At 41.9% G+C, this 25,175-nt stretch overlaps 1 protein-coding gene across 20 annotated transcripts in view; it reads right to left on the reverse strand.

Annotated features, from left to right (window-relative positions):
• The window catches only part of LOC117515523 (neuronal cell adhesion molecule-like), a 263,480-nt gene that overhangs the window by 1,425 nt on the left and 236,880 nt on the right, over window positions 1–25,175 (reverse strand). For 6 of the 20 annotated variants that reach the window (XM_034176111.1, XM_034176108.1, XM_034176105.1 and 3 more), the window contains 8 exons: window positions 24,162–24,284; window positions 23,598–23,774; window positions 21,010–21,045; window positions 20,522–20,581; window positions 20,173–20,295; window positions 19,296–19,457; window positions 16,574–16,705; window positions 7,998–8,076 (listed from right to left, as the gene is read on the reverse strand). In XM_034176111.1, coding sequence (XP_034032002.1) covers window positions 7,998–8,076; window positions 16,574–16,705; window positions 19,296–19,457; window positions 20,173–20,295; window positions 20,522–20,581; window positions 21,010–21,045; window positions 23,598–23,774; window positions 24,162–24,284 — 892 coding nt within the window. Of the gene's footprint in view, window positions 1–7,313; window positions 7,915–7,997; window positions 8,077–16,573; window positions 16,706–19,295; window positions 19,458–20,172; window positions 20,296–20,521; window positions 20,582–21,009; window positions 21,046–23,597; window positions 23,775–24,161; window positions 24,285–25,175 lie in introns of those variants that run through there. The other 14 variants (XM_034176112.1, XM_034176114.1, XM_034176113.1 and 11 more) reach the window with 8 other exon arrangements.

The following is a 25,175-nucleotide window of genomic DNA, read 5'->3' on the forward strand; positions in this document are numbered from 1 at the left end:
TTCAATAATATTCAGGTCTGGAGGCTGAGATGTCCATTCCAGAACGTTGTACTTGTTCCTCTGCATGAATGTCTTAGTAGATTTTGAGTAGTGTTTAGGGTCGTTGTCTTGTTGAAAGATCCAGTCCCGGCGCAACTTCAACTTTGTCACTGATTCATGAACATTGTTCACAAGAATCTGCTGATATTGACTGGAATCCATGTAACCTTCAACTTCAACAAGATTCCCAGTACCTGCACTGGTCACACAGCATGATGGAACCACCGCCAAATTTTACTGTAGGTAGCAAGTGTTTTTCTTGAAATGCTGTGTTCTTTTTCTGCCCCTTGTTATGTCCAAATAACTCAATTTTAGTTTGATCAGTCCACAGCACCTTATTCCAAAATGAAGCTGGCTTGTCCAAATGTACTTTAGCATACCTCAAGCTCCTCTGTTTGTGGTGTGTATGCAGAAAAGGCTTCCTCTGCATTACTCTCTCATCCAGCATCTCCTTGTGCAAAGTGCGCTGTATTGTTGAACGATGCACAGAGATACTATCTGCAGCAAGATCATGTTGTAGGTCTTTGAAGCAAGTCTGTGGGTTGACTGAGTGTTCTCGCTATCCTTCGCTTCAGCTTATCTGAGCTATTTCTTGGCTTGCCACTTCGGGTCTTAACTAGTACTGTGCCTGCGGTCTTCCATTTCCTCACTGTGTTCCTCACAGTGGGAACTGACAGCTGAAATCTCTGAGATAGCTTTTTGTATCCTTCCCCTACACCACGATGTTGAACAATATTTGTTTTCAGGTCATTTGAGAGTTGTTTAGAGGCTCCCATGTTGCTACTCATTAGTAGAGATGCAATGAGGGGAAACATTTGTAAATGGCCACCTTAAATACCCTTTCTCATGATTGGATTCACTTATGTAAGGACGTCAAGGGTCAATGAGCTTAACAAACCAATATTGTGTTCAAATAATTAGTGCTAAATGTATTCAAATTAATAAAATGTCAAGGGTGCCCAAATTTATGCACCTGCCCAATTTTGTTTAAATAATTATTGCACACTTTCTGTAAATACTAGACACTTCATTTCACTTCTCAAATATCAGTGTGTTCATCTGCTATATGATATATTTAACTGAAATTTCTGATCCAGACAACCAATGATTTATAAAGGAAAATCATGAAAATGATCAGGGGTGCCCAAACTTTTGCATACAACTGTAGATCAAAAATATCTTGCAAAAAAAGCTTCTCAATACAGAGTACACAAACAAATACAACCTGTAGCACATGCAACAATTTAATTTGATAATATGTCTGCTGCAAATTGTCATAATGCATCCAAACACAGAAAGACTTTGCAAAGCTCCACAACAGAAGTACTAACAACACAAAAAGGAACCTTCTGTACAGACTGACAGACCATTCAGTGCACTGTGATGCTCTTATCTTCATCTGTACGTGGTTGGTAGAGCTGAGTATTTTTATATTTTTATGTTATTGACTATTTTACTCTTAAGCTCACTATATTTTTCATATTTTATTAAATAAATTTGCAATGCACTCAACAGGAGATGTCAATGCCCCGTGGACAGAAACCTCTTTTTGTGTTGTTAGTGCTTCTGTTGTGTTGTTGGGCTTTCCCAGCCGTTTCTGTGCTTGTTGTGTGAATCTGCAGGTGACACATTATCAAATTAATGTGATACACATGCTATATATTGTGTTCTCTGTGTTAGCAAGTGTTTTGATGCAAGTAGCTGTTGAAGAATTGATCCAGGGTTATTTTTTTGTTGTTTTGTTTTTGTATTTCACAAAAATGACAATTCTTTTCCAAATTCTCCTTCTAATTCATCTTCTACGCATGTTTTTCGTATTTACTAAAATGTCTTAATTTGGAATTGTTATGGGCCACTATTGGCCACCATATATTTCCCCAGACAGAGACTGTGATGAAAAACTGTAAATCAAAGGAAATGACATGACTAAGACTGGGAAAGCAATGTTTCAGCCAACATCCCCCCAAAAGCAAGCATCTTTGGAGTCACACCAACAATCTGCAAAGAAAGGCTTCTTTGGAAACAGCAATGAGAAGCGATCACAAAGCCATCACCATGTTAGACTGCTGCATATTCTTAGATTTAAATACAAAAGACAATCACTATGCACGACTGGAGACAGAAACGGCTGCAGTTACAAATATACACAATGCAGGTATGAAGGCTTGGTGATCAAATACTGAGCTTGGTGAAAGCTGTGAGGTGTTTAAATGGCAAGGATTCTCCACAGTGACTTTGCCCACCATCACTCATACCTTTCCTGAGATCCACAGGCCACTGAACTACAGTATATGCACACAATACTTTATGTATTACACGCAAGTACGTCCTGTACACTTAACCTCTCCTGCAGACAAACAAAAGCAGCTCAGCTGAGTTATGGTATTTTTTTATTGACATACTGTAAGGTTTCAGCATAAATATATAAAGTGTGCTCTCACAAAGGCACCATAGTATCTACACACTTTGCCTTGTGATTTGTCATCTACTGTTTATCTGAAGTCTATTGCAGACATTCACTAGCAGTGCAAACGGCGTCCTCATCTGACCTTCAAACACTATATGAGTTTTAAAGGGGTCATATTAGTTGCCTTTTCAACAAGCCAATTTAGGTCACCAAGTGTCTTAAAAACAGATATTCATGTTTGTAACAAAAAATACCATGTTCTTGTTGCTTTAAAATAGAAAGCAACCAAGGACACCTCACAATGGAATGTCACTTCCAGACAAAGGCATTTGACCGCTGATGGTAGCCATACATGAGCTGGGTAGATGGTCCACAGTAATTAAAAAGCACTAAAGCGGACATCCTCATTCACTGAAGCATTCAGTAACCAGCAGGTCGAGTCGCCATATTAAACAAAACAATGTGCTTGCTGTTTACAGCACAAAAGCAGCAGATATGTTTGGGGAGGGCGATCCTGTCTCCTGTATGAATTCTTCTAGCTATTTATTATGTGGATCACTTTATGTGTTAACGGAAAAGAGTTTTATGTTTAAAAAATACTTTTAATGGAGATGACCAGCAATTGACAATAACTTAACCTGTTGTTCTGTCAGTCTCAGTGTCTGTGACACAAGAGCATTCTTTTATATTGAATGAGGGTTGAGATATATTACTGAGGGAAAGGGTCAAAAATATCATTCATTGTTGAAGGTCAGGTAAGGGTAAAGGTCTGTGCACTCTTACCCATTAGTCATTGATACCTCAGTGTTTCTTGGGGTTGGGGATGTCAGATGACTGCTATTCACATGGTTCATGTCTGGCTAATTTCAGTAGTCATGTGATTTTGTCTAAAAATTACATAACATTCTGCCAAGATGTCATTTACTCTCAAAGTCTCTCAGTGGAAAGGAGCTACTGCTTGCCACATGCCTCTCAAGCTTGCTCCTACAGACTGGGTGAGCATATTGTACAGTAAGTGTAGTTATAGATTTCTTCAGTCATAAAACTGTGGGACCACAACGAAGTTCAACATGAAACCTCAAACACATTTAACCGTAAAATGTGGATTTAAAAAAGCAATTTTTCATAATATGTCCCCTTTACCTAATATTTTTAGAGATGCCTTATGTAGTTTACAATGGCATCTAGTGGTGATGTTTTAGATTGCAATCAAGCCTTACTTCTCCTTATCTAAGCATCCATGGATACGTGTCTGAGTCACACAAATGGGCACTCTTGCAGCAGTGAAATGACATACTGTAACAACAGAGCTGACCGGCTGAACTGTACAACATATCACACAAAAACTATCACAACAGGGACAAAAAAGCTCATCTGCTGGAGCAGACTGGACGGACTCTAAATGCTGGTGGTGAGTGTTGTGCTTTTATCATTCTGTGCATTGTAACATCGTTGTTAACTGTTTACTGATATCACAGTTCTTTTTTTAAAAAGGAAAGCGCTCCACAGAGTCATGTCAGTGCTTTTCAGCCACAGAAATAAAAGAAAATATGGGTGGCATACACATGCCCTTATACTGTTATACTGACTATAAACTTTTTCAGAATATAACATGCAGGCGTTAGCTTCTTAGCTAGTTGATTAGCAACTGATTGGCATTAACTGACTGGCATTGATGAAAACACAAAATCATGTGATATCAACATGTTTTTCAGTAATGATAGCTTATCTGTCCAGTAGGATGAAAGCAAACTGAAGGTTGGTTTTGAGCCACAAAAACAAATGGAGGTTGCTCCATTTTTTTGAAAAGCCATGCCAATACTGACTCATGTTTTCACCCAACAATGATCTGATTTTTGTTTGGCATGATGTGCTTTAGTAGATAAAATGTTTTGATGGGTTTTTTTGGAAGTAATGCTGCCAGGTGTGGCGAAAAAATAAGCAATCACAACTTCAACAACAAGCCAAATATTGTTGTCTTTTCCGGTGTCGCAGACTGAACGGTCTGCCCCTAAAAATCGGTACACCTTTTGTATCTGCACATGCATCATTTTGGACCACAGCAGCAAGTTTGAGATGGACTCTCTTCACCCAAAGCAATCAAATGGATTAATGGGATTATTAACCTTCAGATGATAAAGGTAAAACGTCTTAAATCATTCTAAAGTCGGTTTTAAGCAGAAATGAGGCTGTTTTAAGCAGAAATGAGGTGAATTTTGTGACGCTTTGAAATGACCGATGCGCATATGCATCAGCTAGCTGCGGCACTCTGATCGCTTCCGTCACCTTTTATGTTGAAATAATGCTGAATTTATGTGGAAATGATTGTTCTACAAAAGCTTCAGATATCTGTCGCTGAGATAGATGATGACTGGAGTGCAGTTTGAAGCAGAAACGAGGTTTTAATCCAGAAACCGCCACTAATAAATGCATGCGCAGATGCAAAAGGCAGACCGATTTTTAGGGTGAACCGTTCGGTCAGCGTCACTGGTCTCAATGATAACATTAACATCTTAAGAACACATGAAACTGAAACCATATCTTTAAAACAAGCCTAAAAACATTAACCCATAACATGTGATTGTTTTTGAAGTGACAGACAAGAAGAAGTCCAAGATTGCATATTATACAGTAAGTGAACTCGGCTGATGTAAAGCAGTAGATTTTTCTGTGAAACCCGACTTGAACAAAGGCAAATGAGAAAATTGGCATATGCCTCATTTTCGGTGAGGTTGTAACTTGCACAGGCATTAAAAAGTGATAAACAAATATTTTTAAAAAGTCTATATTTTTGGGCAGCATGATAGCATAGTGGTTAGCAGAGGTGTCAAGTAACGAAGTACAAATACTTCGTTACTGTACTTAAGTACACTTTTTAGGTATCTATACTTTACTCCATTACTTATTTTTCTGCCTACTTCTGACTTCTACTCATTACATTTTCACACAAGTATCTGTACTTTCTATTCCTTACATTTTTAAAACAAACAGCCTTGTTACTCTTGGCTTCAGTTTAATGTTTATATATATATTTCACGTCATGTGCACCTGTAATCAACTTTTCTGCAGCACGGCTTTGCGTTGAACCGTGAACCAATCGAAGCAGTGGTTCGCAGATTTAAGCAATGCTTCGACCTATTGCTTCGTTTATTCTTTCTTTCTTTTGCTTAATTTTCCCCCGCTAGAACCATAAAGAGCATACTTCTGTGAGTATTATTTACCTTTTCTATGTTAAACCGACCTGTTATGGTCTTCTGAAACAGTTGATAGATGTATTTTATAACTTAAAAATGGGAGCGACGCTAATGCGTTAGCATGTCTATGGCATTTTCAATGTTAAAACTTAGCATTAAGCAATTGCAGCTCTCATCACGTTCAGGTGCATTTGTTTTCAAATTGTAATATTTCTTAAATGTATTTTTGTTTATATATTAATAATCTAATGATTATTATATACAATTTTAGAGAAAGAGGCAAAAAGAACCTGAATAGAAACACAACAGAAAATATAAAAGCAACTAACAATGAACATACATACAAACATACATACATACATACATAAGTGTTTCCTGTGAACACCTAGTGACTCTTACACCTCCACTTCATCCCTGTCTTATTTAATGACAGTTTGTTTCGGTCAGACCATATTTTCAATGTGCTGTGATTTTCTCCAGAACTATCTGCCAAACTAGAAAACTGCTGCATCCTAGTAAGAGCAGAATACTACTGGAATGAATTTGAATAAGGAAAGTTGTGGGGGTTTTTTTTTCCTTCACTAAATGGATGCTGCACTCACTGCAATTTATTGTCTGGAATAGTCCCAGATTGCATTTCAGAGCTTCTATGTAGAATTGAAACATTTTCGTGCAGGTGGTGTTTGGGGGTAATTTTGGGTTTTGGGTCTTGGGCCACATGTAGAACGAATCAGTTTTTAAATTAAGCTTTCAATTCATATAGTGGCATCTACCTTTTTTTTTAAAGGTTACTTTATACTTTTATACTTTAAGTAGGTTTTGGAGCACATACTTTTTCACTTTTACTTGAGTAAAGAGGTCAAGTTGATACTTCAACTTTTACCAGAGTGTTTTTAAACTGCAGTATCTATACTTCTACTTAAGTAACAAATGTGTGTACTTTTGACACCACTGGTGGTTAGCACTCTTGCCTCATAGCAAGAAGGTCGTGGGATTCCCACATGGTCCTTTCTGTGCAGTTTCCATGGGTTTCCTCAAGGTGCTCTAGCTTCCTCTCACTTCCAAAGACATGCAGGTTAGGTCAATTAGAATATTTAAATTGACTGTAGGTATGAGTGAGCGTGTGAAATTGTTTGTCTATATGTGGTCCTGCAAAGACTGGCGGCCTGTCCAGATTGTACCCTGCCTCTCACCCCTGTGACACTTGTCAAGAATGAAAGTCTATATTCTGTACCTTAATACCCGCCAGGGATTAGGGTATTATGTGGGCTGCAATCTGAAACCTCACCACGACATGTCACTATATACTACACAGTGCACCTTTAATTTATGTCTGATGACTTGTTATCAACAACATTAATCAACAATCATACCTTCATTGAACATTGTTTCCCTCTACCATGCTGCTATGTTCATATTAGATGCATATGCATTGATATAGTTTATATATATGCGCAAAATGATTTTTAACACATTATTGCCAAGAGCAAATTTCATACGTTTTTACACCATGCATACCACATATTATATATCAATATGTATTCATCACATGGTAAAATCCACAGGACAGATTAATGTATACATAATACAAAAAGTAATATAAAATATAAAGGCAAGACCATCTTATAAACTGACTTATAAAACAATATTCAAAAATGCTCACTATACAGAAGTAAAGTGCTTAATTCTCTATAATCTGCGTGCAATGGAGAAGCAGCCTAGAAAGAGGATGCTAACAAACATAATGTCTAAGAAAGGGGACTCATACATTCATTGGTTGTGTTTGTAAGTAGCAATACACTAGGCAAAGTGTTAATACTATACAAACTCCACACACAATGAATGTATATGAATAGCTTATTAGTTGTTATCCGATTTCATGTTTTTGGCTAGTTAAGGGTGCCTTACAAAATTCGGAACGTATTTTTCTTCCTAACAGTCAAAAACAAACAAACAAACAACAACAACAACAAAAAACCCTTACTCATTGCCTTGAACCTGAAGAACCCAGCTCACATAACACAAATTCATATCAAGCACACACACAGAGTCCAATACACACAGGATATACAAGTCACAGCATCCTTAAACCCAGGCAAAATAATAATAATCATGATAACTATGTTGTGCTTTTTGGCAGCAAGTTCAGATGACCGCACTTCTTCTTGTAAATTTCTGCGATTGGTGATTCTGCATTACAGTATTTATTCATCAGCTCTACCTGTGGAGAGTAGGGAGGGAATCACTGCTCCGGGTCAACCAGAGGGAGCAGACCTAGACAGGAAATGGGGATGGGGCAAGGATTCATGGGAAAAAAGGGCTCTAGGTGCTCTAGAGGCTGCAGCACTTTCTCTCACCTGTATTCCCCAAAAGTACAGTCGTCATCTTTCATGGGCTGGAACTCTGGGTCCGTGTGTGCGTCCTCCTTCTCTTTGACTGGGAACAAGACAGCAGGCATCATGTCATCGATCATAAGGGGTTTCAATACCTACATCACGAAATCAGTGATGCACGATGAACTGTTTTCATGAAGCAAGACTGCATAAAGCACAATGAATAAGAAACATCATTTTATTTATTCGTGCCATGGAGGGAGGCCTTTCAAGGTAAGAATCGACCAAGAGATTTATTACTATAATATAGTGGAGGGACAAAGTTTATAACAGCAAACAACGACTCATTCCTAGGCTACAACACAAGTGGCAAACATGTAAAATTACAGACCACTCATGCCCATTCATTTATATTTTATATGCAGGAGTTGTATTGCAGTAATTTTTCAGTGAAATATAAAGACATTCTTATTTTGGTTCTGAAAAGGCACCAGAAGTTATCTACAAACATGTAGAAATTTAAAATTTTCAGCATTTGCCGTGGCCTGAAGAAAGTATGTGCAACTGTTACTTTTTCTGTCCTACTTCCTTCCTTAGGGCCCCTTCACACAGTGCGAATCAACAAAGTGCGCATGAAGCAGGAATCGTGTGCAAAACGTGTAACATCGTAGTGGTTTCCAACGCCTTGTACACCTGTTGCTACAACTATGTGTGCACACCAGCGGCTGAAAGACAAAGTGTGCGCTGTGCAAGCCCATCGAACCCTTTCGCGGCAGGTGTCGACCAAATTCCAGGTCACACACACAAACATCTAACACCGCTCACATAGCACTTAGAAAATGTGTAGCCATTCGTGCTATCATCACGAAAACAGTCAGCGACCATCACTGTCAAGGTGGATGTGAAATTTGTCTAAGTTCCCCACGAGTTTGGCTTTGCAAACACACATTGACATGCTGGTCTGTGTGCTGAAATGACAGGTGTGGCTGCCGACAGAAGTAGCTGTGGGGAGCTGTGGATCCGGACATCTCAGCTGGAGAACACGTACTGTGTTTAGACGGACAAGAACTAACAACAGCCCACTGTGACGCGTGTGTCTGCTTGCTGTCCTTACGTGGACATAAATAGAAAAATATATCACTGTGGCGATGGGCTGCAGCAAGCGAGTGCACGCACAATGCGGACAGATAAGACGCAGATAAGATGGCGCCCACCGTGGCAACAGCCGTCGTTGCTAGCTCCGTCACTGGATGTCACGTTTTGAGTCTTTTTATATTTTTTTCTTGCTTGTTTTCTCTCGTTTCCAAATCTCATGCACTACAGACCTATGACAGACAGGCACTACTGGACATTGCTCTGCATAGCTCTGTCTTTACTGGATATATTCCACCGGAACTGCAGCTCATTGTCCGTGAGGAACGCCAGCATCGTAACACCCAGGAAGGCCCCAAAGCCTCGACCCCAAGTGAGGACGCAGACCCGAGGAAAGTGCTCCGCCGGCGGCGTCGGAAGCGGGGTAGGAGAGGCAGGCTTCATGTTCGGCTAAAGGCACGTCCTGTTGTGTGGGCCGCTGAAGAGGAGGTACTGCTGGCCCACCACCACCAGAGGGCGCCCTGCCTGGAGTGCGGGCTCCAGGCACCAGAGGGCGCCGCCGCCTCACGTGAGCAGCTACGGTGACAGCTGTCACCCATCACCTGAGACAGCTGACGGCAATCATCTGTGGGGTATATCAGCAGGACGGCACCTCCACCTCATTGCCGAGATATCGTTTCTACCTACGAGGTAACGTATCAAAGCTGACGGAGTGTATCCTTTTGGATTAGTGTATAGCTTGTGGATTACTGTTCCAACGAGAGGTGGAGGTAACTTCCCTGCTGTTCGGAGTCTTGGGTGCAAACGCGCCCCCATCTAACTGTTCTTTGTTCCTCGCCAGCAGTACCAGGTCCGACACGCGGAGGCAGTGGCCACCTGGGAGTTCGGGACTTGGCGGCTCCAGTATTTCCGGGGTCCTGTGGCGGAGGAAGCCGTGTGGTTCGGGTCTTACCTTGGAGAGGCGTCTCCTATCTTCGAGCCTGCCCACACAACACTTTTGTGAATTGACTGTTGTCCATTTCGTGATTGGTTGTATTCGTTGTGCACGTTCACAACAGTAAAGCCTTGTTATTTGACTTTCTCCACTGTCCGTTCATTTGCGCCCCCTGTTGTGGGTCTGTGTACTGACACTTTCCCAACACGTCCGAGTAAGCCACCGCTCCCCAGCCTGCTGCTGGCTAACGTACGGTCGCTGGAAAACAAACTGGACGAGTTGCGGGCGAGGATTACAGCACAGAGAGAGACTAGACAGTGTTGTGCTTTGATTTTCACCGAGACTTGGCTCACAGAGACCGTCCCGGACTCTGCCGTTCAGCTGGAAACACATTCATTGTTCCGAGGGGACAGGACAGCGGATTCCGGTAAGAGCGCAGGAGGAGGTGTGTGTGTTTATATAAATAACTCTTGGTGTAGAAATGCTCGGACTGTACAGAAATACTGCTCACCAGATCTGGAGTTTCTATTACTGGAATGTCGCCCCTTTTATCTACCGAGGGAGTTTACCAGTGTATTTTTAGCCGCTGTTTACATCCACCCGGGCGCTAACTACACAACAGCACTCAGTAAACTGCATGACATCATCAGCTCGACAGAGACCGCTCACCCAGACGCCGTTTGCATAATCGTCTGAGATTTTAACAAGGGCAACCTAAAGACTGTACTCCCCAAATACTACCAGCATGTGGACATTCCCACCAGGGGTAAAAATATATTGGACCACGCATACAGTAATATCCGTGGCGCTCTGAGGGCAGCACCACACCCCTCATTTGGCAGCTCCGACCACATCTCTTTGTTCCTGTACCCAGCTTACAGAGACTTAAACAATCAAATCCTGTCACCAGACAGGTGCAGCTATGGTCACCAGAGGTTGAGAGCACTCTGCAGGACTGTTTTGCTAAAACAGACTGGGATGTGTTTAGAACCGCGGCCATCCAGGAGGATTCTTCTGTTAGCGTAGTAGAATATGCTGAGTATGTATCTGGGTATATCAGCACCTGTGTTGAGAACATCATACCCACCATACAAGTCAAGAAGTTCCCCAACCAGAAGCCCTGGATTAATACCGAGGTACTGCGCTTACTGCGTGCTCGCACTGCTGCATTTAAATCTGGCAACGAGGCTGAGCGCAAAGCCGCACAATATAGACTGAAGAAGGCCATAAGAGCGGCCAAGAGGCAGCATAGAGAGAAGACAGAGAACTTCTACTCCAATGCTGACCCCAGGAGGATGTGGCAAGGTCTGAACCACATCTCAGACTTCAGAACCGGCTCCAGGACCACCACCAACAGCTCTTCAGACAGCCTCCTGGAAGACCTCAATGTGTTCTACTCACGCTTTGAGAGCTCCACCTCCACCTGTACAACATCCATAGATCATACACACACTTCGGCTGCCCAACCTCCCTCCTCCCCTCTCGTTATCACACCAGCCCAGGTACACAGAGCACTGAGGAGTATTCGGCTCCGGAAAGCTGTTGGCCCGGATAACATACCTGGTTGTGCCCTCAGAGCGTGTGCCAACGAGCTGACTGACGTTCTTACCTCCATCTTCAACCTTTCCCTCAGTCAATGCACTGTTCCCACCTGCTACAAGACCACCACCATTATCCCCCTCCCCAAGAAGAACCCCCCATCTTGCCTGAATTATGAAGTGTTTCGAGAGAGTGGTACTGTCATACATTCAGGGCTGCATACCGGACATCACAGACCCCCTGCAGTACGCTTACAGGCACAACAGGTCAACCTCGGATGCCATTGCCGCCGCCCTGCGCGCCTCCCTCTCACACCTGGAAAATAAAGACTCTTACATCAGAGTACTTTTCATTGACTACAGCTCTGCTTTCAACACGGTCATCCCTCACAAACTCACCTACAAATTGTCTGCCCTTGGACTCCACCCCACCCTCTGTGACTGGCTTCTGGACTTTCTGACTGGCAGACCACAGTCTGTCAAGATTGGGAATAGGACCTCAGCCAGCATCACCACCAACATCGGTACTCCGCAGGGCTGCGTCCTCAGCCCTATTCTCTACACCCTCTTCACCTACGACTGTGCCGCCTCTCACCCCGACAACACCATCATAAAGTTTGCTGACGACACTGCTGTGATTGGACGCATCACCGGCGGAGACGAAGCAGCTTACAGGAGGGAGGTGGAAGGCCTGGTGACATGGTGTGGAGTCAACAACCTCACTCTGAACACAGATAAAACCAAGGAAATGATAGTGGACATGAGGAGGGAGAGGGAACCTCATCAGCCACTGTCTATCCAAGGCTGCGAGGTGGCGAGAGTGAGCAGCTTTAAATATATTCAACAAAAATATAAACGCAACACTTTTGATTTTGCTCCCATTTTGTATGAGATTAACTCAAAGATCTAAAACTTTTTCCACATACACAATATCACCATTTCCCTCAAATATTGTTCACAAACCAGTCTAAATCTGTGATAGTGAGCACTTCTCCTTTGCTGAGATATCCATCCCACCTCACAGGTGTGCCATACCAAGATGCTGATTAGACACCATGATTAGTGCACAGGTGTGCCTTAGACTGTCCACAATAAAAGGCCACTCTGAAAGGTGCAGTTTTGTTTTATTGGGGGGGGATACCAGTCAGTATCTGGTGTGACCACCATTTGCCTCATGCAGTGCAACACATCTCCTTCACATCATCCGTGAAGAGAACACCTCTCCAACGTGCCAAATGGCAGCGAATGTGAGCATTTGCCCACTCAAATCGGTTATGACGACGAACTGGAGTCAGGTCGAGACCCCGATGTGGACGACGAGCATGCAGATGAGCTTCCCTGAGACAGTTTCTGACAGTTTGTGCAGAAATTCTTTGGTTATGCAAACCGATTGTTCCAGCAACTGTCCGAGTGGCTGGTCTCAGACGATCTTGGAGGTGAACATGCTGGATGTGGAGGTCCTGGGCTGGTGTGGTTACACGTGGTCTGCGGCTGTGAGGCTGGTTGGATGTACTGCCAAATTCTCTGAAATGCCTTTGGAGACGGCTTATGGTAGAGAAATGAACATTCAATACACAAGCAACAGCTCTGGTTGACATTCCTGCTGTCAGCATGCCAATTGCACGCTCCCTCAAATCTTGCAACATCTGTGGCATTGTGCTGTGTGATAAAACTGCACCTTTCAGAGTGGCCTTTTATTGTGGACAGTCTAAGGCACACCTGTGCACTAATCATGGTGTCTAATCAGCATCTTGATATGGCACACCTGTGAGGTGGGATGGATTATCTCAGCAAAGGAGAAGTGCTCACTATCACAGATTTAGACTGGTTTGTGAACAATACTTGAGAGAAATGGTGATATTGTGTATGTGGAAAAAGTTTTAGATCTTTGAGTTCATCTCATACAAAATGGGAGCAAAACCAAAAGTGTTGCGTTTATATTTTTGTTGAGTGTATCTGGGGGTCCACATCAGTAGTGACCTCACTTGGACACTCAACACCACACAGGTGGTAAAGAAGGCTCAGCAGCGGCTGTACTTCCTGAGGAGGCTGAGGAAATTTGGCATGTCACCCAAGATTCTCAGCAACTTCTACAGCTGCATCATTGAGTCCATTCTCACCACCTCGATTACTGCGTGGTATGGCAGCTCAACGGTGAATGACCGCAAACGCCTGCAGAGAGTAGTGAAGACCGCATCAAAGATCACGAGGACGCCACTACCATCTATGCAGAGCATCTACCATCGGAGAGTCCACAATAGAGCTGCCGCCATCATAAAAGACCCTACACATCCCCAACACGGACTGTTCACACTGCTGCCTTCAGGACGGAGGTTCAGGAGTGTGAAATGCAAAACCACCCGCTTCAAAAACTCTTTCTACCCCACTGCCATCAGACTGCTGAATGCTGCTAAGGACTGAGCAGACCCCCTGGGGTCACTTCACACTGTTACTGCACCTTACTGTTACTTTACTGTTAACTGTTAATACTTGAATCTTGCTATTTGCACATTATTTCATTTCACTTCATACTGTAACTGCACCTTTACTGTTACTTTACTGTTAATTGTTAATATTTGAATCTAGCTATTTGCACATTAACTCATCAATACCCTACAGTCAATGTAGCGCACTACTGCACATTTATGTACATAGGATATATTTTTTTTTTAATGCCTATTTTGACTATTATTATAGACACCCGGTGAGAGCAGCAAAGAAGAGAATTTCATTGCACAGGGAAATACGTTTCTTACTGTACATATGACAATAAACCTTTTGAACCTTTGAACCTTGAACCTTGACAGGCTGCTCCCAGGTTGAAACGGACCGTCAGATCAGAACACGCAGCAGGCGATCTGACTGTCACACCACCCACGTGAGATCTGTTCCACATGACGTGGTGTCAGTGCTGCGGCATGGCGTCCACAAGAAACGCGTGCCGGGCAGAACATGTGCACGTGGCTGGCTGGACGCACCGGACCAGCAGATGAGAAGTGCGAACTGCTTCATCATTCATGTAATTTCATGACAGTATGTCTGTGTCCATGGGTCATCTACAAAAGAACAGATGGATCATATTTGTATTGTCCGCTTGATAAGAGGGATTCAATAAAATGTGTTTTTATTTATTTTTTTTATATATGTCCATGTCCTTCCTGATATGAGGCAGTTTCCTGCAACTTTCACAGGACAGCGATCGGTAAAGTTTCAGACTGGCAATCAGAGCTTTTAGCACGGGTTTGAGTCCCGTGGGTGGCATGTAAGGTTTTTTTTTTGCTGTGAAAAGCTGTGTTCTTGGGTGCATAAAACCGCCGCAGCATGTATTTTTAAATTTTTTCTTTATTTTTTTCTTCACAGCAGCTGTGCGATGTGTAACCGCATCCTGCAGCTGGTGGCACTGTGTTCCCGTGTGCATGGACTGTCGCACCGGCACAGTGCACGCCTGCCCGTCGGCGCAATGTTTTGTGGTTCGCTCATACGAGCTGTTCTGACGGATGTCACCCTGAGTTATACATATTCTCACTATGTGTGAAGGGGCCCTTAATTAAATCCTGATATCATCCAGAGGGTGTGATAATGTGTATGTGCGTGTTTGTGTAATGTAATGAGCTTTCAGAAAAGAAAAAAAATAATGCAATGCTAAAATGCTCTCGGCCGTATGAGCATAAAAATGGGAAATAAGTATAGGTCAAAGTTAGAAACCTTAAAATAGGTTAGACCTTAAAGTAGGTCAAGGTTAGCCATCTTTGAACTTGTCCAAGGTCTGTGTCCCAAGAATGTTCCCTGTGACTTTGAAGACCATAGCAGTAAAAGGACTGCAATTATGCTGAGCACAGACAAATGGACGCAATACCTGATGGCCATATTTTGGCCTCGGGTAAAAACAGTAATAATTATTGCAAAGTTGGTTATGATTTCCTCTGCATTTCTTGGTGTGTTGGCTGATTTTGTTTGTTTGTTCGGCCTAATCCACAAAATGAAAAGCAGCCAATATTTCACTATTTCTAACATTGAGGGATGAGGAGTTTTCCACTCGATTTGCTGAAAATTTTGGGTGTGGTCTTAAATAGTTTTCATCAAATTTGGGCTAGGTGCAACAGTGGCCAGCAGGAGGTGTTGTTCAGTAAAGTAATCCTCACTCTCCAATGCCAAAAGACGTTCTAGCTTTGATTTTAGCCTGGTGGTTAGAGTGCCTTTCTACCACACAGGAGAGACAGAGAGTTTGAGCCCAGTGAGGGACAAAGCAAAACAGGTTACATAGTGTCATTTACGCACGCAGTGTCATTTGTCACTAACGCACAATTGATAGCTTATGACATAGCTTGTCTCATATGATTAAGAAAGACTCGCATGAATGAATGAACACGGCGTGCCCTAATTTATGCCCAAGCACCTTAAGCAGAAAGAACGTGTCATGCTGGCCAGCCAGATGTGTAGAAGGATTTGCTTCCATGGTACAGCCAAACCCTATATCGCTGTGAAGACAACTAAAGGCAAGTAGAAACGTAACAGCTGGGAGGACAGCAGTGACACCCCTAAAATATATCCGGGATAAGCACCAGCAGACCTGTCTTTTATATTTCTTTCAATGTTTTAATATTTTAAAATATAACAGCGGCCTCCATATCAGCTTGGTGATGGTGATTCAAATGGACTGTGTGTAAACATATCTGTTCATCCTTATATTTTGAACCGCTAACTGCACATGATTGATGCATTTTCCCAGCCTTGAAGCCTCATTGTCAATTACATGCCCTGTGAAACAAAGGGCAGCCATTATCAGTGACATATTTGGGCTCTTGTGGCAGTGATGTAGTCATAAATTAAGTGAAGGGTCTTGTTAAACATCCCTGGCCATTATTAGAACCCTTGGTGTTAACCAATGGAGTTGTACATGTTCGTTTTAAAACTGCTATGGTAAGACCTCTTATTATGGAGCCATGTTTGGACCCAAGGAACCACTACATTGCACCATTCCACAGAAACAATTGTGTAAATTTTAATGTATTTATTCGTGTTTGTGCTGGACTCACCAGGGTATTTTCCCCCCTTATTCCTTTGAATAAAGCAGATAATGAGGAGGATGAGGATGAGAAGAGCGATGGCACACATGAGGCCAATAAACCATCCCTGTGTGGCGATGTCAACCTGTCTGCTTGCCACAGCTGGAAGAAAGGAAGACTTATTTATGACTGGTTGACATTTCCCAAGGAGTAATGGAAGTAATCGAAAATTGAAACACCGTAGTGCCCAGAAACATTCCATATCAAGTTAATGTTAATTCTTTAGCACTCTCCTAGCATCTACTAGTTATTGTGCATTGTTACTAAAAAGAAAAAAAAAAGTTGTATTAAAAGATTTAGTTATTCATGATATCAACAGGTTATTTTAAGATGCATTAGTGTGCAATGCAAGGTAAAACTGAAATTACTGATCCACATTCTCAGTTTCCAAAATATGAAGAGGTTTAGTAAAAAAGCAAGTGGACTTAATTGTCTTCAACACATGTCATAACAGCATCTTCTTCATTAACTCCAGTTATACCCTGTAGATGTGAAAATGGTCATCACCAAATAATAATTTAGGTGAACAATCAAAAAATGTTAGCATTGGCTTGGAGAGTCATTACGTTCACATCACCACCTTCACATCACCACCAAGTTGGTCACTAGTTTTTTTTCCCCTTGTGGACGTGTGAAGTACACTGTCTTGCTCTTGCATCTCCCACACGTGGCAACAAAAATGATGCGAGAGTTGTTTGTATGTAACGTACGTGATTGCAATGTCACTGCAGCATCACGTCACCAGTACTTGTGGTTGCAAGCATGATATCATACTTTTGCTGTTTTGCAGAAGAACCCCTGCAATGTGTATATTACAATCACAGCCCACTCCTCCCATGGGTAGCACATCAGGCTGTGGCCCTGCCCATGATGTCCGAGACACCCTCATGCATGAACAGCAGTTGAGAACAAATGGATACCACTCTTTGTTATTTCCTTTTATGTTGTTTGTTTTTAGAGATGAATAATGTGACTGCAAAAAGCCACTGTTCATTTTTGCATCCATGTCTGTCTGATATTTTCTGGTGTTCAAACTCCATCAAATAACATCCAATATGTTGTCCATTGCATGCTTATCTGTCCATCCTGCTTATTTTGGACTTGACAAGTTGCTGTGTTAAAAAGTCTGACTTATACCCCAAAAATAAAGTGATTGCAGATTTTCAACATTTTTGAACACTGCCAAAACTCTGTGATAACCCCAAACTTGCTATGAAGTCAAAGAAATTGTCTGTAGATCTCTAAGACAGGACTGTCCCGAGGCACAAATCTGGGGAAGGATACAGAAATATTTCTTCTGCTTTCAAGGTCCCAATGAGCACAGTGGCCTCCATCATCCATAAACAGAAGACGTTCAGATCCACCAGGACTCTCCCTAGAGCTGGCTGCCTGTCTAAACTGAGCGATTGGGGGAGAAGGGCCTTAGTCAGGGAGGTGATCAAGAACCTGATGATCACTCTGTCAAAGTTCCAGCATTTCTCTGTGGAGCGAGGAGAACCTTACAGAAGGACAATCATCTCTGCAGCAATCCACCAATCGGGTCTGTATGGTAGAGTGGCCACTCCTTAGTAAAAGGCACATGGCAGCCCTTTGGCAAAAGGCAACTGAAGGACTCTCAGACCATGAGAAACAAAATTCTCTGGTCAGATGAGACAAAGATTGAACTCTTTGGCGTGAATGTCAGGTGACATGTTTGGAGGAAACCAGGTATTATCCCTACTAGTCAGGGTTGAGGGAAAAATGAATGCAGCAATACATGTGATTTCTTAGTTTTTTATTCTTAATAAATTTACAAAAATTTCAAAAACTTTTTAATGTGATTATGAGCTGCTGTGAGCAGAATTTTGAGGGGAAAAAAAGAATTGACACCAAGGCTGTAAGAAGCGCTGTGAATACTTGTGGATGCATTGTATACAAGAGCTGAGGGAAGAATTCTGGGCCAAAGGACACAGATATAAAGATAAAAATGTTAATTTTTTGGACAGGGATGACTGATTTGAGGTGGTTTAAGACAAAAACTGGAAAAGCTTCCCTTAACTAAGACAGAGGTCTCAGACATCATCTTTCATCCCTCCCCAAGGAAGATTAAAAGACATTTCACACCTGCCAATGACAAGGCAACCAGCAACCAACTTGGGTGTGAGATAATCTTAAAGAGTCTTCAGGACAATATGAATAACGTTCACCTCAATGACTCTGTTTGGTCATCAACAGAGATTCTGTCACCTTATCAGTGGACCTTAGACTGAAGAAGCCACTTGGATAAGGGATGAAAAATCTTGAAGACAATGCAAGATGTCAATTTGCTTTTTGACTAAATCAATCTCTCTCTCTCTCTCTCTCTCTCTCTCTCTCTCTCTCTCTCTCAAAAATGACATTCACCCATACAAAGATGATTTATGATGGGTGATGTTAGTCTGAATACTATAACATTAAACATTTATCAATGAGAATGATATCCATGTTTTTCTAATAGCCAAAACTACAGCACAGACTTATGCAAGAATTCAGCCACACAATCAAACACATCACTGTGCGATGTGTGACCACACCAAGTGTTAAATCCATGCTTCCCCCAGTGAAAACCACTTAATGGTAAAAAAAACAAACAAAACTACAGCATATCTGCCAAACAAATATCGCAAGATCACGCCAGGCTAAGGTGGAGGCGACTGCTCAGGAAATGCCTCACCTGGAACCGTGACCAATAGCTCCTCAGAGCGGAAGAGCTCCTGGTTGGAGTGACCTTTGGCCACCAAACGCACCCTATAGGGGAGGCCCTCCTTTAAACCCTTCAGCAAATAGTTCTCAGAGCCGTTCACAAACGCTTTCTGCCACTCCTCTTCCCCTTCACCTGCAGGAGGGATGTTCATGAAGAAAGGTACTTTTGAAGGAGTAAGCACATCAAGTGAACCATGGAGATGATGAGCTCATGGTAAGTAAAAAATTGGTTGAAAAAGTATCTTATGGCATGGGATTATAGTGCAGGTAAAGTTATCTATATTAGCACAGATTCAAGGGATAATGGAGGTCTAAAGAATGCAAGTTTCTGAATGAACTGCATGCTTGGTGATGAGTTAACGGATGGAAGGTAATTAAGAAAGGTGCTTAAATGATGATCAGAAGACTACGTTTTGGAGCATTTTCTAAAGTGTGGCAGTCTATGATTAGAATATTTGTTAACTACATTATTAAACCGTAGGTGTGAGAGAACCACACTTCAGTAGCATAACAATTTTTATCCTTGCTGCAGGTGGATAAAAACATTGGAGAGCGCGTCAGTCAAAATCAATTGGCACAACAATAATGTTTGCACCATTTTATGATGCATATCTGCACATTTTCCAGTGAGATTGTCTTTGGAAATAACCACTACTCTAGTCAATAACGACAGTGTTTAATTAGCAATCCAATAGCAGACGGGCTCATTAATCACATCAGCACCCATGTTGGTAGGAGACCGCATTAACCTGAGTGCCACAATTTGTGTTCACCTGCACAAGCCAATCATGAAGCAGGAGTCTCTTGTCACCTTGTAGATGGATCAGAAACACAGTAGTTTTGCTTACTGTTTTCTATTATGTATTCTATGTAAATGATTTTCTCTGGGCCCCAGTATTCCCAACTGATCAGGGCACCATCTTCTCCAACTGAGGAGCTAATGTTCCCAAAAGGTGGATCCACAGGCCGCGCTGAGCACACAAGAGAAAAGAACAACTATCAACGCCGATGACTGGCAACAGCTCATTTTGTCACATTAATTGCTCTGAGAAACAATGTATCCTCACAGACTCTTGCATGGTCGTTGTAACTTACGCACATAATAACAACTGCACCAACAACAGAATATACAAGATTAATTGCTATAATCGTAGAAAGTCAATATGTGGTGCACTAAGATCACAACATTTTCTGTACCCTTGTGGGGCGGATGGCGTGGAGGAGATCGTGCAATGGGATGGGAGGTTTGGGTGTCCCCTGTAAACAACATGAAAAGGGGTAAAGACCACAGAGTGACACTGACACGAACACCAACCACAAGCAGAGACACTGCTGAAACAAATGCCATTATACACAATTCATGCCAAGCAAACCCAAAAGCATGGCCATACACAGACGATCACCAGCACAGACTGTGGCAAACGAGGTGTCAGCATGGCCAAAAACAAACTCAGATAAATACAGCACAGCCTTTTGAAGAAATGCATTTAAAAAGCCACATGCATCTTGATCAATGCAGCTTTGAACTTCTCCCAACTTTGAACACTATACACTGCATAGTGGTGAACACAAATACCATAGAGACACTGGGAAATTCCTCAGTGATGAGGAGCGCATGCTGGCAGTGGGTTTTGAAGCAGTAGCTGTATCTCTAAAACATGCACTGCTGTAGATACTGATGATACCTGTGCCCACATCTACGTCAACCTGTGGTATTTGAGCTTGCAGAGGGAAATAAGACACAAAAACGACAGGACACCCGTGTGATTGTATGTATCAGAGAGACACTGATGAGGTCATGCTGAGGTTGACCAGTACAAATGGGATTTCACAGTGCACAGTTCAACAATAGTAATAATTCAGTTTACTCACACTCATGTTCAACCAGACACAGACACTGACGAGGTCATTTAATACTGTTTATCATGTATACAAAGGTACTATGAAATACTATATAGGCTGAGCAAAACATCCAATGCAACAGTAAAAATATGCCAGTAAACTGGGTAAGCCATATTATATATTGACTTTGGATAGTGTCTAGAAGTTGGTCTAAAACAACTGGATTTCTTTAAGATTTCTTTAAGTTGTCCAGATAGTTTTTACGTGGGTGACTGAGACTCTTCAACAGATTCTGGATAGTGATTCCTTTAATAAGCATTTGAAAATTCTTCACCTTTTTTTATTTGTGCAAAGAAAGTAGTCCTCATGGCAGCATGGGGGCTTAAAGGTTAGTACTGTTGCCTAATGGCAAGAAGGTCAAGGGATCGCTTCCCGCCTGGTCTTTCCTATGTAGAGTTTGCATGTTCTCCCCGTGATTGAGTGGGTTCCTTCTGGGTGCTCTGGCTTCCTCCCACATCGAAAGACATGCAGGTTAGGTGAATTGGAGAATCTAAATTGGCTGTAGGTGTGTGTGTTTATTTGTCTGTCTATATGTGACCCTGTGACAGACTGCCATCCTGTCCAAGGTGTACCCTGCACCAGCTCCAGCTCCCCATGACCCTTGACTGGAGCAAGTGGGTATAGAAAATAAATGAATGAATGAGAGTAGTCCTCACAATGTTTGTAGTTAAACTGATCACTTAAGTTTGTGGATTAATCACTGGACAATCCTTCAGAAAACTGCTGACTAAATATGCAGGGTACAGTTGACATTAAATATGTGTTTACATCATCTTTGCACAAATTCTGTGAGTAGAAAGGCCATCTTCAAACTAAAGACAAAGGGCTTGTTGGAGGATTCTTGGGTACTGTGAATGGTTATCTAGGGTGACTCAGAGGAATATCAATTTGCCATGTGGTATATTTCTCTGGGCATGTGGATGCCTCAGTATTAACCCCTAGTGACTGGAGAAGAACAAGGAGATGCCTATATTTCAATTTACTGTGACAGACAGATGCTTACTTTCAAGAGTGGGGGACAAACTGGTTGTCTCCCTGGGTGGTTGCCATTCAGGACCCAGGGAGGCTTTGTGGTGTGGTAGATGCTCCAAACATTGCACCAATGCATGCTCCCAGACCTGACCTTGTTGGAGGAATATCACAGTAACACAGGTCGCACAAGCACTCCATGTCAATGTGTCCATGACACTTTGTTTTTATGGGGGAAAAATATTAGTAGCTGTGGTTTCCGGAATTAATTCTGTAAAATAATACAGTAAAAGTATCCAAATACGTTTACAGAAAATACCGTAATTTACAGTATAAAACTGCTGTAACTTGCAAAAAAATTATAAAAGGAGAATGAGGCACAGGCAGCCTTGAAGCAAGGATGTTCTGTTTGTGAAACAAACACACTAACTGCTTGCAGCGCCATTCAGTCACATGGCCTGAGTTAAGGGCCTTTCACAGCGAGCACACAAACTCAGCGTCCATCGCTTCTAAACCCATTATTTTCAATGAGAAGCGTCTTGCATAAACCGCATCGTGGAGTGTAAAAACTGAACTTGCGCGATGCTCTGCCGGGAACGCGCACCGCCGCTTGATGTCAAACTCACAGTGGTCAAAGTTCAACTTAATCCAACTTTTACCGCTGTGTGCTGTGATGTAGCTTCGCATGTCCAACAGAAACGAGGCATCAGGCCAAAACATGGAAGATGACAGAGTGCAGAAATGTGTCAGAGGAACATCAGAAGTACTAATTTATACGCAGATTTTTTTTTTTTTTTTTTTTACCTTAAAATCAATTCCTGATTACTGTAAACATTTCTTACATTCAAAAACTTGTAATTAAAATATGTTTAAGTAAAAAAAAATTCTTTAGAAATCTTTGATGTTCATCTCTATATTAAAGCAATAACTTATCTGTTGTTGTTTCAGTTGAGATAATTTCTTGATTATCACCATAATGAACCTTGGACATTTATTTTTAGACAAGTAAAAGAAGTGAGAATGTGTACATTTTTAAGCCTGGTAGATTCATTCATTCATATTTGTATAGGTGTTGCATTAGGTCTGCTCAGTATATTTTGCATTCCAGTTCTGGAGAATCAAAAGAAACATTTCTCACGCACACTACTCACATGACAATGTAATTTAAAAAAAACAAAAAAAAACAACACTCCCACCAAGCTTCACAGTAAAACAGTGCTTAAATTATTGGGGAACTATAAAAAAAATATTTTTATTGATTACTGGCACGCTTTGACACTCCTTACCTGAATTACACAAAAACAATTCATATTAATCAGGTAACATAGGTGCGATCTATGGAGAAAACATGAATATCATTCAAGTCATTTTGTTTTCTTGTCATCTGTATTTGATGACTTACCTTCATCCACCATGGTGATTGCTTCCTGTGTAATTGCTGGGCCTGCTCCCCTGACTGTGTTCGCACTCAAATAAAACTTGTAGCGTGTGTTGTACTTGAGGTTTGGCAAAGTGACAGAAGTCTCATTGGCCACCAGAGCCAGCTCCTCCTCTGGGCCCAGTTCATTGGAGTTATTGACTACAGGGGGTGGAAGATGGGCAACAAGAAAATGGGGCAACAGAGTGATGGGATGGATGGAAGCAGGGTGCAAGTAGGGAAGTCAGAAGGCGAGTGGAGCAGAGGTATGAGGAGGGTGTCATGGATGGAGTTGGTTTGTCAGTAAGATGTGAAGAGTTTAGAAATAGAAATCAAGAGGACACAAGTGGATTTATTATTGTATGTTGTCATGATTGTTTACATTTCTTTCTGTTTTACAATCTCAACATGATGTCAGTGTAAGAAATGCTACAGATAGGAGGAATACACAAAAATACATACACACTAGATGGAAGAAGGTGACATTATTAATTCTGAATGAAGGAAAGGTTTAAAAGCTAAACCCAGTGACCTCTGGCTAAAACCCACCTGGCTGATATTTGAGGGTGTAGCCAGTGATGTGTCCATTCTGATTATGTGGAGGAGCCCACTCAAGCGTTAGAGAGTCCAGGGTGGGGTTTGTGATGATCAGAGAGGCCGGAATGCCTGGTACTGCACAAAAGACAAATCATGAACAGTGACATCTTACTTTCAATAGGTCAAATCTAGGGCTCGGTATCAATCAAAAATTTTCAATAGCAATACCAGTACCAATATCAATACCTTCACTTTGATACCGGTTCCTGAACGATACTTTTTTCAATACCAATTTTATAACATCAATTCTAACAAAAAGAAAATGACATCACATATAGTACAAATCTTGAAGTTTTATTTTTCAGCTTTGGTAATTTTCCACTCCAAGCAGTTTTCTTACAGAAAAAAATAAACAATAAATAATTCCCAGTGCAAAAGAACACTTGAAAACACTGTAGTTTTTGTCAAAAGCATTTCCTTTCAGACATTTTGGCATGAATGTCTCGCCATACAGCTGAGCTCAGCCAGCTGCTGCACGTCAGTGCAGGACGTCTCATTTTGGGAGGAAAAAAAAACATTTTGATCAATTGCAGTTTATTGTTTGTATTACAACATTTGGAAAGATTAATTTCGACTGGACTGTATCTTTCTAACATGACCAGAGTCGGCAGAGAGCCGCGCAGCGTTTGGAGCTGTTTGAACACAACGGAGGACGATTCTCCTTTCTTTCTCACAACAAGACAGAAGTCCCAGTTAGTGACTTTAATCTGCACAAAAGTGACACACGATTGACAAATTTTAATGGCTCTGAGAGGGGTTAAGAAGCAGATTTGCTGTTTCTGAAAGGCAGCAAAGCAAAGAACCGGCGGGTCAGAACAGTGCTTCATTGCTTCAAGCTTCAAAGTGATGCACGTCGTTGGTACTCTCAGATGAAGCCGAGTCCGGTGGTGGTGATTCTGAATGAGGCTGCTCGTGGCCTGTAACATCTACAGGCAGACTTCAACACTGAGAGGAGGATGGCTGCGG

The sequence above is a fragment of the Thalassophryne amazonica genome, chromosome 8 (genome assembly GCF_902500255.1).
Source record: "Thalassophryne amazonica chromosome 8, fThaAma1.1, whole genome shotgun sequence".
NCBI lineage: Eukaryota > Metazoa > Chordata > Actinopteri > Batrachoidiformes > Batrachoididae > Thalassophryne > Thalassophryne amazonica.